The 16,243-nt window shown below is 35.2% G+C and overlaps 1 protein-coding gene across 2 annotated transcripts; it reads left to right on the top strand.

Moving 5' to 3' along the window:
- The first annotated feature begins 305 nt into the window (after window positions 1-305).
- On the top strand, window positions 306-3,955 carry LOC137003233 (dual specificity protein phosphatase 14). Of its 2 annotated transcripts, XM_067363308.1 has the most exons (3): window positions 896-926; window positions 1,034-1,100; window positions 2,174-3,955. In XM_067363308.1, the coding sequence occupies exon 3, from the start codon at window positions 2,176-2,178 to the stop codon at window positions 2,692-2,694; it is 519 nt and encodes a 172-aa protein (XP_067219409.1). In that variant the 5' UTR covers window positions 896-926; window positions 1,034-1,100; window positions 2,174-2,175; the 3' UTR covers window positions 2,695-3,955. The 2 variants fall into 2 exon arrangements, with proteins under 2 accessions (XP_067219408.1, XP_067219409.1); XM_067363307.1 differs by having other exon boundaries at window positions 306-1,100.
- Window positions 3,956-16,243: the final 12,288 nt, after the last annotated feature.

The raw sequence follows: 16,243 nt of genomic DNA, 5'->3' as shown, positions 1-16,243 counted from the left end.
TTTACTCAGCCTCAGTTTGTTCCAAACCTGTATACATTTCTTTGTACTGCTAAACGCAAAAGAAGATGTTTTGAAGAAAGTTTGTAACAGGCCGCTTTGGGCCACCATTGACTTCCATAGTATATATATATTTTTTTTCTTCTTCCATGGAAGTCAATGTTGGCCCAAAGCGGCCTGTTACAAACTTTCTTCAAAACATCTTCTTTTGCATTTAGCAGTACAAAGAAATGTATACAGGTTTGGAACAACCTGAGGCTGGGTAAATGATAACAGAAATTGTATTTTTGAGTGAACTATCCCTTTAAGCCTGTGAAAAAATGTATCACACTCATTGTGTAAATGACAATGAAAATCTTGTTTCTTTCCAGTCAGATTATTTTTTTATTTTTTTACCAATTATTTTATCCTTTCACTTAATATAAAGGCAGCTCACTATATATTATTAAACATGCAAGAAGCATTAAGTTTTTTTTTTTCATGAGTGTTCAGTAAAAACTTGTTGACTTTTGCATTGCATAAACTGTTTCATTGTCACTTTCCCTTGCAGTGTAAGTGAAACTGACAAAATCTGTTGATTTTGAGTTTCTTGTGTTAACCCAGTAACCCAAACGTAAAAAAAGGGGGGAAAAGATTGATTTAAAACAAAAAGATTATGTTGCTCTTTCCTTTTCGGAGCATAACAGTACAAATATTCTTTTACAAAAAAAAAAAAAAATCACTAAGGTTTGAAGAGACTCGATGAGTAAATGGTGACTGCTGGGTTTTTTGGGTTGAACTATCCCTTTAAGTTTCTACTATGTGTCCACTGGGGGCGCTCCTGCGCTAAGGTCCGTCAACAAACAAATACCGTGGTGGCAAATAATGGCGAAGGTCATGCACAGTATTATCCTATGGGAAATATTTCTATGGTAGCAATTCAAGGCGTCGTAAGGCTACTAAAATCGTTTTTGGTTTAACTGATATTGTTACGTGCCTGTGCTTCTGTTCAGTTTATAATGCTACAGCAAAATAAAGCTGCTGTGTTGATCCATAGACAAACATACTCCAAAGCCAAGTGAAAGACAGAGTGGAAGTGCAATCATAGTCCTCGAAGCTCTGAGGTAAACTACGTTTTTCCATGGTTAAAGTTATCAGCTGTCACTTATGCACGTCAATAAATGCTGGCTCTTGTTGCTCGCTACAGTAGCAGTCTGTTGGATATGATTTTACAGTACTGACAGACAGCAGTGTCCGTCAATGTGACATGCTATAGTAGGCCTGTGTACTTTTGTTTTTTTTTTTTAAATGCTAAGGAGCTCCAAAACATGACCCCCTTGTGAGGGACCACCTTCCTAAAATATAAAGGCAACTAAATATTTGATAAAAACCCATTTATAGTGTTAATATTTATAAACTTGTTTCCAAAATTAAATAATTGGTTTTATATTGTTGTTGTAACTAAAGCAAATGTATCAAATATTATGTGGAGACATTACTTTTTAATAAATTAACAGCATATCTGATTAACACTTTCTGATTAACGCAAGCATTTATTTTAACAAGGCTTTAAACATATGTTTTCTTTTATGATTATGATTTTAGGATAAAGATTGGTTAATGTGAATGAGTCCTGGGACATGCTTCACTTTTCTAATTTTTTAAATGACATGCTTTTGTATAAGCTTATATTTATTTAGAGATATGGAATATTTAATGAAAAATGTTTATATAATTGCAAAAAAATAGATTAGAAGATTAGTTAAAATTTGTGAAAAAACAGTTACAACATCTACAGTCAAACTATTAGTTTGTAGTTTTTTATGTTTTATTTTTAATTAAATTAAATTAAAGTATTATAGGATTTATCAACTATCATAGAAAATAGTTATTGGTCTATGATAATCAAAATTTTAATATCAATGCATTCCTAATTAATTTAACCCAAAAGTTAGTTGTTAAAAAAATTTGTTGTATGTCAAATGCTTTCTTTTTAGGAAGAGTACATGATAACATTTTCTGTGTATATCATATGAATAATCACAGTAGTTTGTATGAGAAATATTCTTATATGTATTTCAGATTAGTTCTAGAAATTATATAATACATAATATTTATAATATCTCATGAGGGGCATTCAAATATAGTATTTAATATATAATATTTCATATCCCTCATTATTTATCCCTTATTGCAGTCATGGCAATGATCTCTCAGATCACTCCCACTCTGTACCTGAGTGGAGTGGAGGCCCTGAATCAGTCGGCGCTGGACCACAGAGGCGTTACTTTGCTGGTGAACGCCTGCGCTGAATATCCCTGCCCTGAGTATGAGGGGGTGAAATGCATTTGCGTGCCAGTGGAGGACCGTCCTCACGCCCCTCTTGACCAGCACTTTGACAGCGTGGCTGAGCGGATCCAGCAGAACCACACTGGAAGCTCGCTGGTGTTCTGCTCGGCCGGTAGAAGCAGGTCTCCGTCTCTTATCATGGCGTATCTCATGAGGTTTGAGGGAGTCTCACTGCTTCAGGCTCATCAGCGGGTTCTGGCTGCACGGCCCTTCATCCGGCCAAACGCAGGCTTCTGGAGGCAACTGCTTCAGTACGAGAGGAAACTGACCCACTGCAACAGCATCAGGATGGTGGCCACCTCACAGGGCGTCCTACCTGAGGCCGTCCAGCTCACACAGGACTCGTCATCATACTGCCTTAATTTATAATTCACGAGGATGTTTTGAACTGGATATATTTATATGGTGTGTGTGTGTGTGTGTGTGTGTGTGTTTGGGCCTGGTTTCACAGACAGGGATCAGATTAAACCAGGATAAGGCCTTAGTTTAATTAGGACATTTAAGTAGCTTTTATAAGCGTGCCTTTGAAAAAACATTGCTGGTGTGCATCTTGTGACAAAACAATGGCACTGACATATTGTGTGATGTCAGTGCAAGTTGCTTTCAGTTAAAACAGCTCAAACATCTGGGACTAGGCTTAAAGCCCGGGGACACACCAAGCCGACGGACCGTATTTAAGCATCGGCTGACTTGAGTTTTCCCGCTGTGATCTGCACCATTGGCTCTAGTCGGACACCGTCATTCAGCATGTAGAATGAGTATGAGGTCTCTGTGGAACAAAAGTGGGCATTTCCATATTTATAGGTGTTTACAATCTGGTGGGTGTTTATATATCATGCAATGAAAATGATCCCCTTCACCTGACCGTACCCCTAAATCCTACCCACAAATCAGGTAACATTATGGCCTCACCCACTGATCATTATTGTCCTGCAGAGACCTGTACTTGTGCAGAATCGGCGTCGGGCGAGAGAGAGAACTCTGATTGGCTGTTAAGATTAGTGAATGAAACAAGTCAACACAGTACAGACAGAAGGCTGTTCTAATTTTACCTCATGTACCTGAGTGTTCCTGGGCGAATGTTTAATATTAACGTGAGCCAATTGGAATAATGCATTTAATGATGATGACGTTTCGGACAAGTCCCGAACCTCACTACACATATAAATTTACATTTGCGTTGAAAAGTCTCTACATTGTTATTATATTAATAGACTACATAAAAATAGTGAGTTCTTCATTCAATGTCACTGTAAATAACAAAATTATTATTGTTTAATTAGCTCATAAAAATAGATGTTTTTATGCTTTGTAAACATCTTATTAACCTTAGACCTATGTGATGTACAATATTTTTTAAGCCAGTAGTAAAATAATTGTTTTTAGGAGGAAATATTTCCCCTAACCCTAACTCATGTATTTTAACAATGTGATGAGTATTTATAATGTTTTTTTTTTTTTCACACCTACTTACATTTGCATATACATGAAATTGACATATTGAACATTATGACAGTGGTTATGCTGGGATATGCTTAAAGGGTTAGTTCACCCTAAAATGAAAATATGTCATTTATTACTCACCCTCATGTCGTTCTACACCCGTAAGACCTTCGTTCATCTTCGGAACACAAATTAAGATATTTTTGATTAAATCCGATGGCTCAGTGAGACCTGCATTCAAAGCAATGACATTTCCTCTCTCGAGATCCATAAAAGTACTAAAAACATATTTAAAAGGGTTCATGCGAGTTCAGTAGTTCTACCTTAATATTATAAAGCGACGAGAATACTTTTGTGCGCCAAAAAAACAAAATACAACTTTTCAACAATATAGTGATGGCTGATTTCAAAACACTGCTTCAGAGCTTTACAAATCGAATCAGTGATCTTCTATCAAATGGCTCCAAATCACTGAATTCGTTCGCAAAGCTCTGAAGCAGTGTTTTGAAATCGGCCCATCATATTGTTGAAAAGTCGTTATTTTGTTTTTTTGGCACACAAAAAGTATTCTCGTTGCTTTATAATATTAGAACCACTGAACTCGCGTTAACCATTTTAAATATGTTTTTAGTTCCTTTATGGATCCTGAGAGAGGAAATGTCATTGCTGTGAATGCAGGCCTCGCTGAGCCATCGGATTTCAACTAAAATATCTTAATTTGTGTTCTGAAGATGAATGAAGGTCTTACAACTGTGGAACGGCATGAGGGTAAGTAATAAATGATATTATTTTCATTTTTGGGTGAACTAAACCTTTAATGTATTTGTAAACATTTTAAGGAACACATTACTAATGCAATTAATGTCCAATAAAGGTTGTTTTAAAGCACTTAATTCAAGACATTTTCCATGTGTCATGGTTTTGTTTCATGTATGTTTTCATGTCTTTTATTTTGTAAATACTGTAAGTTTTTCCTGGAACACCTGCTTCCTGTTTGTCATGTACTCCCCTTGTGAATGGGTCATGTTGTCATTGTTTGATCTAGGGTATGTTTACATGACAACAATATGCTTACAGTGGTGGAAAGAGTACTCAAAAAATATACTTAAGTAAAAGTACCATTACATTACAAAAAAATGTAGTATGAGTATAGTAAAAAAGTACTTGTCCAAAAAACTACATGAGTAAGAGTAAAAAAGTAGCTTATTTAAAAGTACTCATGAGTAATGAGTACTGAGCTGTGGATTCTAAACCCTGTACATTGCAATTTTAACATTTAGAAAACATTGTACATACTATAATTCACATTTTCTTTTGTTGTTTGTCATAAAGAATGAAGAATATCTATCCATCTTTTTAAAATGCATGAAAACAACACGGAAAGACTAGTACAGAGATGAAAAGATGAAAGAGTTCTCAGTACACTCATCCCCATTGAAATATGAAAAATATGAAAATATGTAAAATCAGGTGTAAGGTCACTGAGTGTGAGCATACTATTGTTGAAAAAAAAAACATGCAAAAGAATACAAAAATTCATATCAGAGTTCAGCATCACACACCATGAGATGAGGTAAATAGAGAGATTAAAAAGGCAATTTATTTCTAAAACAGTGCAAGTTTTAGTGTTTTGTGAATGAGAATGAATAAAATGAGAATATTATCAAACAGTTTACCTCACCTAATGTACTGAAAAAGGATAAGATAGTGAGCTAACACTAATTACACTAATTCCATTTCATTCCATGTTACAATTTAAACTTAATGTGCATTGTTCTAGAAAACTGAGGCATCATCCCCTACCTTTTACGCAGCTACATTTACTCAAATTGTTATGCTGATAATATAATTTGTAAGGAAATTTTTGCATCAAATAGGGAAATATTTCACACTTTCACACTTGTCTTTGCTGTCTCTGTGCTGTTTCAGCAGCATCCAACAACTGAACTGAACAAAAAATGCTGATATAGGCTACAGCATGTCAAGAAACAATATCAAAAAGGAAAAGAAGAAGAGATATAAATGAAAAGAAAAGAACAAATATCTTTATTAACTAACCAATAAAGATAAGTTAAATCATTAGAATATTACTATTTTAGTATCTAAGTTAGATAGATGGCTCCTTTGCCTGCTAACGTCCCGTCTCTTTGCCCATTTCAGTTATCCGGGAGTCACGTGCGTTGACGCGGCCTCATTTTCGCTTCAAAAATGCTCTTCAGAAATCTACGGGTGACGTCACGGACACTACGTCCATATTTTTTTATAGTCTGGTCAAAGAGTATAGAACCCAAAATTGTGTTCACTCTACTGGAGCATCACTGCCAGGGTTTGAGTCAGTCTGTCCCGAAACTGCTGAGGAGTCTGGGTCAGCTGGCAGAGAGAGGGATTCTGGAACAGCAAGTTTTGTTGGATGAGAAAACTCTTTATGGAATGGTTTCAGATCCTGCTTGCAGTCCATTCCTGTGCAAGTTCCTTTTTAAGAGAAGAATCCACCAGGAGACGATGTTCAGTTTCATACATCTCAGTTTTCAGGAGTTCTTCACTGCTCTGTACTATGTCCTTCTGGATGAAGCACAGCCTAAGAGGAAATTTAGACAGTTATTTTCCATTCATGCAGATTTTGCTTATAGTCCTCCACGTTTTGCAGCTGTGGTGCAGTTTGCTTTTGGTCTGTTGAATAAGTACGTGAGGCGCACTCTTAGGAAGAAACATGGTCTGATTGTTCATCCAAACACACAGGCCTATCTGAAAAACTGGATTTTGAAAGAGATTCGACATGTTTTTCCAAGTTCGAATAGAGTGACCTTTTATCTACATTGTCACTATGAACTTCATGACGATGACTTTGTGAGAGAAGCTATGAAAGCCTGGAAGTCGATTAATGCATATGGTGCAGTGCTAAGAAGAGCAGACTGCTGGGCCCTGCTGTACTGCTCTAAGTGCTGTCAGTGCATCAAAGAACTGCTTCTCGTTGATTGCAAATTAACATCTGAAAAGTTGTTTATGATTCTACCTGCACTCCACAAGTCTAAGAAATTATGGTAAGGTGCTGTCCGTTTACACCACCACCACTAGACTGGTTAGTTAACTTGCCGAAGGATTCCTAATGTAATCCCTAATACGCAAGTCTTACAACTTTCAATCTAATAACAGAATAATATTAAAATAAACATTTAAACTTATTTGTTTTTTTGCATAACATCTCTGAAGGTACATTTTTCACTCAAATCTTATATTTAAATATTTCTTTACTAATACATATTTTATACATGTTTTTAAATGTCATTGTTTTTGTGGTTTGTTATTGGAAGTTTAACTTGATTATTTTTGTTGGTCCCACAAAAATACACTGTTGACACTTCCATTACCCCTTAACCCAGTCTTAAACATAACCACCAAACCTTACCCATATCCCACCTCAGTAGCAGCAAAAGTGATTTGAAATGCAACATGAACATGAACCCAAGTACATTATACCTAACAATTATTTTTGTAAGTACATAATTCAAAATACTTAATGTAAAGTGTGACTAAAGTTCTGGATTTGACTTTGAAGGTTAACTCCAGAAGATCCATCTGACTCTGATCTTGTTGAACTGATGTGTGCTCTCACAAGAGGACAGACCCTCAGCACACAGCCGTGTCCCCCTCAATATTGGAAAATGCTGCATGTGTCCCACCCAAAAATTAGCCTATACACCGCAGGAACAAAAACTGTACATTTTGAACTTTTATTTTGAATACGCGACGAAGAAGATATTCGGTTTTGTCAGTCAAACCCAGAGTGATTTCATTCATGTTTGAATAATCACCATTCGCCAATCACCAGCTTCATATTCTTCACTTTTCACCTATAGTCGGACTCGGAGCATCTGATTGGTAGAGAGAAGTCAACATTACACTACGAACATTCAAATACGGTATTGGTGCGCACCAGCTTTGAACGACTCGACTTTGTATGAGGTAAATTAGTCTCAGTCAAGCGGTTTAAATTAACAAGCTTTTTAAAACTGAATTATGGATACGAGGCATGACATTAAATCAACAGTGGAATTTTGTATGGCACGTATGTTATGCTTTGCGAGAGGAGGTTAACGTTACGTTAGGTAGATAGCCATATAGCGGGCAATCGATTTCTCTGTGTTAACCTTAGTATGGAAGTAAAATAATGCCAAATGTTTTTGAAATAAAAAGCTTGTTGAATTGCACTATTTGAAAAAAATATGCATTACATTAGCTGTACTTGCATTTAGATGCACTGTATTTTTAAGGCTTGCATTTTTATGGGCTGAAATTCAACATGGTCGTATATTTAGGCTGTGAATATTTCAATTAAAAATATTTCACACACATTTTCATTATTAAAAATTCAATAATTCATATTCACATTTTAGATTTCACTTCCAAAATATTCATTCTGTTTAAAAATACAACCTATAAAATTCAACTAGCAATTTTCAGTCCATTTTATTTCGCTTTACAAATTCGCTTCCACAAATTCAGTGGCTCAAATTCGGCAGAAAATTCAACATTTCACATCCGGGAACTGCAGGAAGAGCAGTAGAGTGCCGATGCATCATCTCTATCTGCTGTTGGTCTTCTTCACCAGCAGGTGCCGCTAGCGGCTGTTTAAGACGAGATCACGGCTAGTAAGTCATCATTCATTCATAAAAACAGATTTACAGAAATGGAGCAAGCGGTAAGTGAATGTGTGATGATTATCAGGGCCAGTATAAATGCAGAAAAGCTGATAAAGACACAAAAGCTGCATTTATGTTTAATTCAGTGTATTTACGCTTACTTTCCCAGTGTAGCTACAGCTTTCTCTCCAGTGAACAAGATAACGTTATTGCCCGATGCTGGTGTACAGATCAAACGTTAAATCTGAGATAGACATATATTTCTCTCTGTTGTTTAGTTTCCTTAACTTTGTATCGCAGCGCTGTGTTGTAATACTAGGGCTTCCCTCATCCGTCATAGCTGCCATCAGGACATATAAACTCTTAACACAGCTTAATGGACTCGTACAGTGATATAAAAGACCAAACTCGCACCTCATTTGTGATGTAGGTTAGACTATATAGGCTCCAAGAAAGCAGATACTGGCATTAAGTTGATTTGACGCTGAACGTTTGATTATGATATTCGCAAATTTAGGGACTGTCTCTAAAGTTACAACATTATATATTCACGTTTCTACCTTCAATAGCATTTAAAGAGAATGACTTAGTCACAAAACCAACTGTAAATTGTTCATCTAGGTGTCAGGTATAATGCAAACCTTTTAGATTTTTGATGTTTATTAAAATAAAAGGTAACACTTTATATTAAATAGTTGATATGAACGAACAATGAACTGCACTTCTACAGCACTTACTAATCTTTGTTAATGTTAATTCCAGCATTTACTAATACATTATTAAAATCAAGAGTTGTATTTGTCAACTTTAGTTAATACACAGTGAAGTAACATGAACAATGAACTGCTGTATTTTTATTAACGTTAACAAAGATTAACAAATACAACAACAAATGTGTTGCTCATGGATAGTTCACATTAGTTAATACATTATGAACCTTACTGTAAAGTGTTTCCAAATAATCTGTCAAGTAATATGTAAAGATTGCTATGTATTTCACTACTGTATTGGATCATACAAAAAAATGCCATAATTTAAAGCTCAATAGCATTTGATGAGAATGATTTACAATCACCAAAACTACCTGTGAAGTGTTCATCTATAGGTGCCAGGTCGAAGAGTGATGCACCCTTCTCTCTCTCTCTCTCTCTCACACACACACACACACACACACACACACACACACACACACACACACACACACACACACACACACACATATTCAAACACACTCAACTCAAAGTACATGCACATATACTTTTTCTTTTTTTACACATTCATCACACAATTAGTTCTACTTAGTTAATTTTATTTCTAAATTTAATTTAAAATTTGTATAAGCAGGATAATCTATGATCAGGTAAAATAAAAAATGAACAAAGTAAAAAAAAAATTGTGTGATGAACGTGTAAAAAAGAAAAAAAAAAAGAAATAGTATATATGCATGTACTTTGAGTGGGGTGTGTTTGAATATGTATATGTGCATGTGTGTCTACAAGAGTTTGGTAGAAGGTAGAAACGTGAATACAGAATGTCGTAACTTTAGAGACGGTCCCTAAATTTGCGAATATCATAATCAAACGTTCAGCGTCAAATCAACTTTATGCCAGTATCTGCTTTCTTGGAGCCTATATAGTCTAACCTACATCACAAATGAGGTGCGAGTTTGGTCTTTTATATCACTGTACGAGTCCATTAAGCTGTGTTAAGAGTTTATATGTCCTGATGGCAGCTATGACGGATGAGGGAAGCCCTAGTATTACAACACAGCGCTGCGATACAAAGTTAAGGAAACTAAACAACAGAGAGAAATATATGTCTATCTCAGATTTAACGTTTGATCTATACACCAGCATCGGGCAATAACGTTATCTTGTTCACTGTAGAGAAAGCTGTAGCTACACAGGGAAAGTAAGCGTAAATACACTGAATTAAACATAAATGCAGCTTTTGTGTCTTTATCAGCTTTTCTGCATTTATACTGGCCCTGATAATCATCACACATTCACTTACCGCTTGCTCTAATTCTGTAAATCCGTTTTTATGAATGAATGACTTACTAGCGTTGCTTTGGTCTTCCTAAACAGCCGCTAGCGGCACCTGCTGGTGAAGAAGACTAACAGCAGATAGAGATGATGCATCGGCACTCTACTGCTCTTCCTGCAGTTCCCGGATGTGAAATGTTGAATTTTCTGCCGAATTTGAGCCACTGAATTTGTGGAAGCGAATTTGTAAAGTGAAATAAAATGGACTGAAAATTGCTAGTCGAATTTTATAGGTTGTATTTTTAAACAGAATAAATATCTTGGAAGTGAAATTTGAAATGTGAATATGAATTATTGAATTTTTAATAATGAAAATGTGTGTGAAATATTTTTAATTGAAATATTCACAGCTTAAATATACGACTGTGTTGAATTTCATCCCATAAAAATGCAAGCCTTAAAAATACAGTGCATCTAAATGCAAGTACGGCTAATGTAATGCATATTTTTTTTTCAGTTAGAGCAATTCAACAAGCTTTTTATTTCAAAAACATTTGGCATTAATTGACTTCCATACCTTAGCAAAAGTAAAACGTTCTGTCATCTCTTTTCAGCATAATGCCACCACAGAAAAAAATAAAACCAAAGGAAATAACGTTGCTGAAGTTTTTTACAAAGAGTAAGGTTAGTGTAAATAGTTATAATACAACACATTTTACACAAGGACAGGGCGACATCATAACCTTCATTTCATCAAATATTTGCCTTGTAAAGTGCCCCTTTCCTTTCTGCCCGCAATTGCAGGGGGGCTTGTACACTTTTATGTTTCCCAACTTCAATATTTGTGTAATAATAAATAGATAAATTAAACAGATGAACAGATGATAAACAGATGATTTTGTTTATTTATTTTGCTGTTATTTCATATATGTCGTACCACGTGACGTCACCATACTGTATGTTACTATTATGGTGGCGAGATGGACGTTGATTCATAATGGCCAAAATGTCCCCCCCAATGTCAAAGTGGTTCCTACGCCCCTGGTAATGTCTCAAAATACCTTTTAAACATTTAATGTTTTTATGCACACATGAGCTATTATTTGAGTGTGCTTTCGTTTTACTTTTAGTTCATAGATATATTTCTCTCTGGTTTGCAGTGTTGATGTCAACCCCAGAAGAACAAATTTTGAGAATTCTTCTGTCGATTCATGGTATCGCTATCCAGGTGAAGAAAAAGTGAACTCCTTTTTTTCTTTTCATCAAATAGCTGTTTCTCATGATAATACTACTATCATAATATATAATATAATGATGATAATACTTTGGATAACCAGTTATATCATCACCTTGTTCAAAAGCCTTAATAGCGTAATAACCTTTACAACATAATTACCCTTACCCATACAAATGTATGCCTGGCAAACATCTCACATTTATCTGGCTTGTTTGTTCTCCACAATCTAATAGCTTCAAATTATAATTGTGGTAGTAATAATGCAGCTAAATTGGTGACTTAAAGCAGATCAAAATAAAGTATCACACTTTCAGCTTCTTTGATTACTGCTGATGATGCAAATAATGAATGGTACCCAACAAACCACGAATTAATCATAATAATAAAAACAAAAATAGCAGATCTTCTAAGAAAAAACTTGTTGGTTTATAGATACAACAACAACACTGATGCCAAATCTCTCTCTCTCTTTTATAATAGTATCTGCATTGGAACTCCATGTTGTCACGCCCCAGCCGCATCTTTGCGATCACTCCGTCTCACCTTTCCACACGCAACGCTAATCAACATCGATTGGACCAAACTTTTTCAGCTAATTCACCAAAAGGATTCAGAAGCATTATTGCATTTTCTCTATTCTATCTCTAAACTGAAAAAGATGAAGATGAAAGTGGACTGTCTAAGTAAGATGTGGTCTGTTTGGGCCCTCCAAATCATCCAGAACTGCTCCAGTCTGACAAAACTCGAGTAAGAAAAAGATCTGACATCACTTTCTGTCTTCTTCCTATATGAATTTGTCTGTTGTTAGGAACTGTTTAGCCTATATTTAAAGGGATAGTCCACCCAAAAAAGAAGTAATTTATTTTACTCACCAAACCTGTATGACTTTCTTTCTTCTGAGGAACACAAAAGAAGTTATTTTAAAGAATGGTGGTGTCCCAAAACAGTTTCAAAACAGTTTTCACTTTCATTGTATGAACAAAAAATACAACATAATTCAATGGGAACAAAACTATTTTCTTACCGACCTTATTCAAATGATCTTTTGTGTTGTGCAAATGAAAGTCAGTCATACAGGTTTGGAATGACATGGCAATGACATAACATTTATTTGAGTGAACTATCATTTTAAAACATTACCCCATTTCATTCAGTGAGATTTAATGCGAGATTACACAATGATCACAAATTCTCCCTCCTGAGGTAATGAAAAACTTAGATACGCATCTAGATCAAAAGAACTATTGTAATTTTATTTTGCAATGCTCTTGCTAGTAGATAACCTCAACTAACAACTATCTAGTATCCCTTACCCTTATCCATTTAAATAGTTATGCAATTGATCAAATGAATGTGTGAAAAGCATAAGTATAAAGTATGGCATAAGCAGGCCCTAAAATCTAAATCATTTTATCTGTATAATGTGTATCTAGGGTGGATGCTGACTTTTTGCTGGAGGATGGAATCAAGATCTTGCAGAGGTCACACACAAGACCAGCCTGCATTATGATTTTTCATGGGTTTGTATTGGTTTATTGGTACTTTACAATAAGTGTTCAGTCTTGTTAACTAAATACTTTAGTTAACAAGACTGAACAATACTTGTACAGTATTTATTAATCTTTATTAATGTTAATTTCAACATTTACTAATATATTATTAAAATCAAAAATTTTATTTGTTAACAGTTAATGCAGTGTGAACTAACATGACATTAGTTACATCATTACTGAATGAATTAGCATTTTTGAAAGAATCTCTTGATTTAATGGTTCAGTGACAAATACATTTTTAACACTTGTCGCCACCTATGCTGTAACAGTAATGTAATCAATCGTTATTTGAAGCACCATGTTACTTTCAAAAGGTGATTTGCTCTATTTTGATCGCTGCTATAGACATCAGTGTTTATAACTATAAACTTTTTTCCCAGTACTTCTGTGATAATTTGAATTATTGTAAGACATAACGATATCGTGTGTGTGTGGTTGAAAGGACTGTTTGTGAAGCTGTTTCATACCTAAACATGACAACTGATCTCTCTCTGGGTTAGTGGCAGCGCAAACGCAGATTTAAATGTTCCAGAACTTTCAGTGATTTTGTCAAAGTTTTAATAGACACTGGCAAATCATTGTCATTTAGGAATATGAGCACGTTGGTGATCGGTAATACATTAACAAATGAGACTTTATTGTAAAGTATTACTGGTTTATCTTCATACATAAAGCTTTCAGTCTTTAAAAAGGGCACAAAACACCTTAAAATTGTGCAGCATATTCCATATCCTCTAAAGACACATAATACCTTTATATGAGGTGGAAAAAAGTGTGAGAATTGCCTGCTAATCTACTTAATTAGCAATCATTAACAACATCAATTTTGGTCTGTTTCTCACACAAATCATTGTTATAACTGTAATTATACTTTATTGAAAGCAAATGTCAAGTTTGTTAAAGACTCTGTAGTGATGCTGTACTTTGTGCTTTCTGATAAAGGTTAATATGCAATAAACAGTCTCAAAAAATGCACACGTTATGATGACCGTCAACTCAGATGCAACCAGGAGGTGAAGATTCATCTGAATTCCCAGGGCTTTTCAATGGAGACTTTGCGAAAGTAAGTTAAGATTAACTAAGAATGCATCAGTAACAATGAGAACTGTAATATGACACCAACTGGTGAAAAGATTTTATTGTATCATTTATACAATTCCTTTTGAATATTGAATATTATATGTACAAGCTTTCAGTGCAAAAGCATATGATCATAGTGTATACTGTGGCATATATCTACATGTTTTAATGTGTTTTATCTCTTGTATCTCCATTTCTTAGGCCCTTGTTTTGGAACTAATGGTACAGTTTGATAACTAGGAGAAAACTACACAAGCAGCATCCTTACTGAGAGCAATTGATGCGAATAAAGACATCAACCAAGTATATCTAAAATCATTTAGGTGCGATGCAATATTAATAGTCATGTGTCAGTTTATTATTGTGTTTCACATATTGTTTCAAAACAGCTTTATAAAGATTTATGATTTAACAGCTTAGAGCTGAATGATAGTAAAGTTTATATGTAAAGACAATATAAACTCTCAAGCATTTGAGATTTGCTTTATGGAATATATATTGTATATAGTAGTTGGCATTTTAATTTATGCATCGACGTGGAGAATTATGAATCTGTAAGGTTTTGTACAATTTTTTAATAGTTTGGTGTACTGACAAGCCTATTTACTATTTGATGATGTTCATCACTGCCACTCTTAAATGACACATAACAACAGGGTTAAGATTTCGATCATAGTTTAACGAAAGGCATGATACAAAATATCTTCAGTCCCCTAGTGTGCAAGCCAAAGGTGACTGTGGGAAGGAATGAAAACTTTATTTTAGGGACTTGACTGTCGGTGTCTTTTAGAAGAGTCATATTAGAACGTATGTATATGATTTCTCAGTACGAAGACTAAAAACAAAACATGAAATGCTGTTCTTTTGAACTTTCTATTCATCAAGGAATCCTGAAAAAAGCAGCAAATCAGCATATTAGAATGATATCTGAAGGATCATGTGACACGGAAGACTGGAGTAACGATGCTGAAAATTCAGCTTTGCATCACAGGAATAAATTACTTTGTCAAATATATTTAAATAGTACACAGTTATTTTAAGTTGTAATAATATTTCACAATATTACTGTTTTTTACTGTATTTTTAATTAAATAAATGTAGCCTTGGTGAGCAGACGAAACTTCTTTTAAAAACATTAAAAATCTTAGTGGTTCCAAACTTTTGGACTGTACTGTATTTCATGTCTATTAGCTACATAAATAGTAATAAGAATTATATTGTGAGCAGCGTTTCCTAAAAGCATCGTGAGTGGCAGTGGTTCTACTCTACTACGATGCTTTTGGGCAGGGGCGCCGTTGGCACGGGGGACAGGGGGGTCAGGACCCCCGCAGTTTTGAAAAGATAGAAGTCGACCCCCGCACTTTTGATAAGGGCTGCTTCAGTCACACTATATCACCTTTTAGCTTAGGATATTGTCTTTCAAATTAGACCATTTTCACGTTTCTGTGAGCTTTCGTTCGTAAATAATCAGCTGTTTTGTCGCGGATATGAACAGGAAATGCGCTCTCAAACGGAGAAACACACGATCTCCAAACCATCGATCAAAGCGTGCTAACGTTTTAGCGTTAGCGTTTGTCAATCAAGCCAAACCGTCCATTCAGAAACCGAAATTTGACACTTTAAGGTAAGGAGGCTCTCTCAGGTTGACGCGCGAGCTGGCTTGACTGAAGTTTTCGTGAGGATTTATAGTTTATGGACTGTTTTGATTTCGGTAATTACATCTTGAAAGGCAAAAGCATTGATGACATCCATAAAAGAGATATCTGAAATAGAAACGAAAGTGATATTGCCTCATCCAGTGGAGGACGCACGAGAGGACTGTAAAACTGCATTTACAATGCTTATCAGTGGCGTGCACTTTGATCGTGAAAGTGCCTTTTGCGGTCGCATCGCGGTGCTCATTTCATACTTCATTTCCCGCGTTCCGTTCAGTCTCGCGCGAGCCTTTCAGAGAAACTCCTTTGCCCATGAGCGCGGAAA

The sequence above is a fragment of the Chanodichthys erythropterus genome, chromosome 16 (genome assembly GCF_024489055.1).
Source record: "Chanodichthys erythropterus isolate Z2021 chromosome 16, ASM2448905v1, whole genome shotgun sequence".
Lineage (NCBI taxonomy): Eukaryota > Metazoa > Chordata > Actinopteri > Cypriniformes > Xenocyprididae > Chanodichthys > Chanodichthys erythropterus.
Note: the sequence above shows the minus strand (reverse complement) of the source record. Positions and strands in the feature narration are given on the sequence as shown.

What these genes read in the sequence shown, in the direction of transcription:
- LOC137003233 (XM_067363307.1), top strand. Translation starts at nt 2,176, where the DNA reads ATGGCAATGATCTCTCAGATCACTCCCACTCTGTACCTGAGTGGAGTG.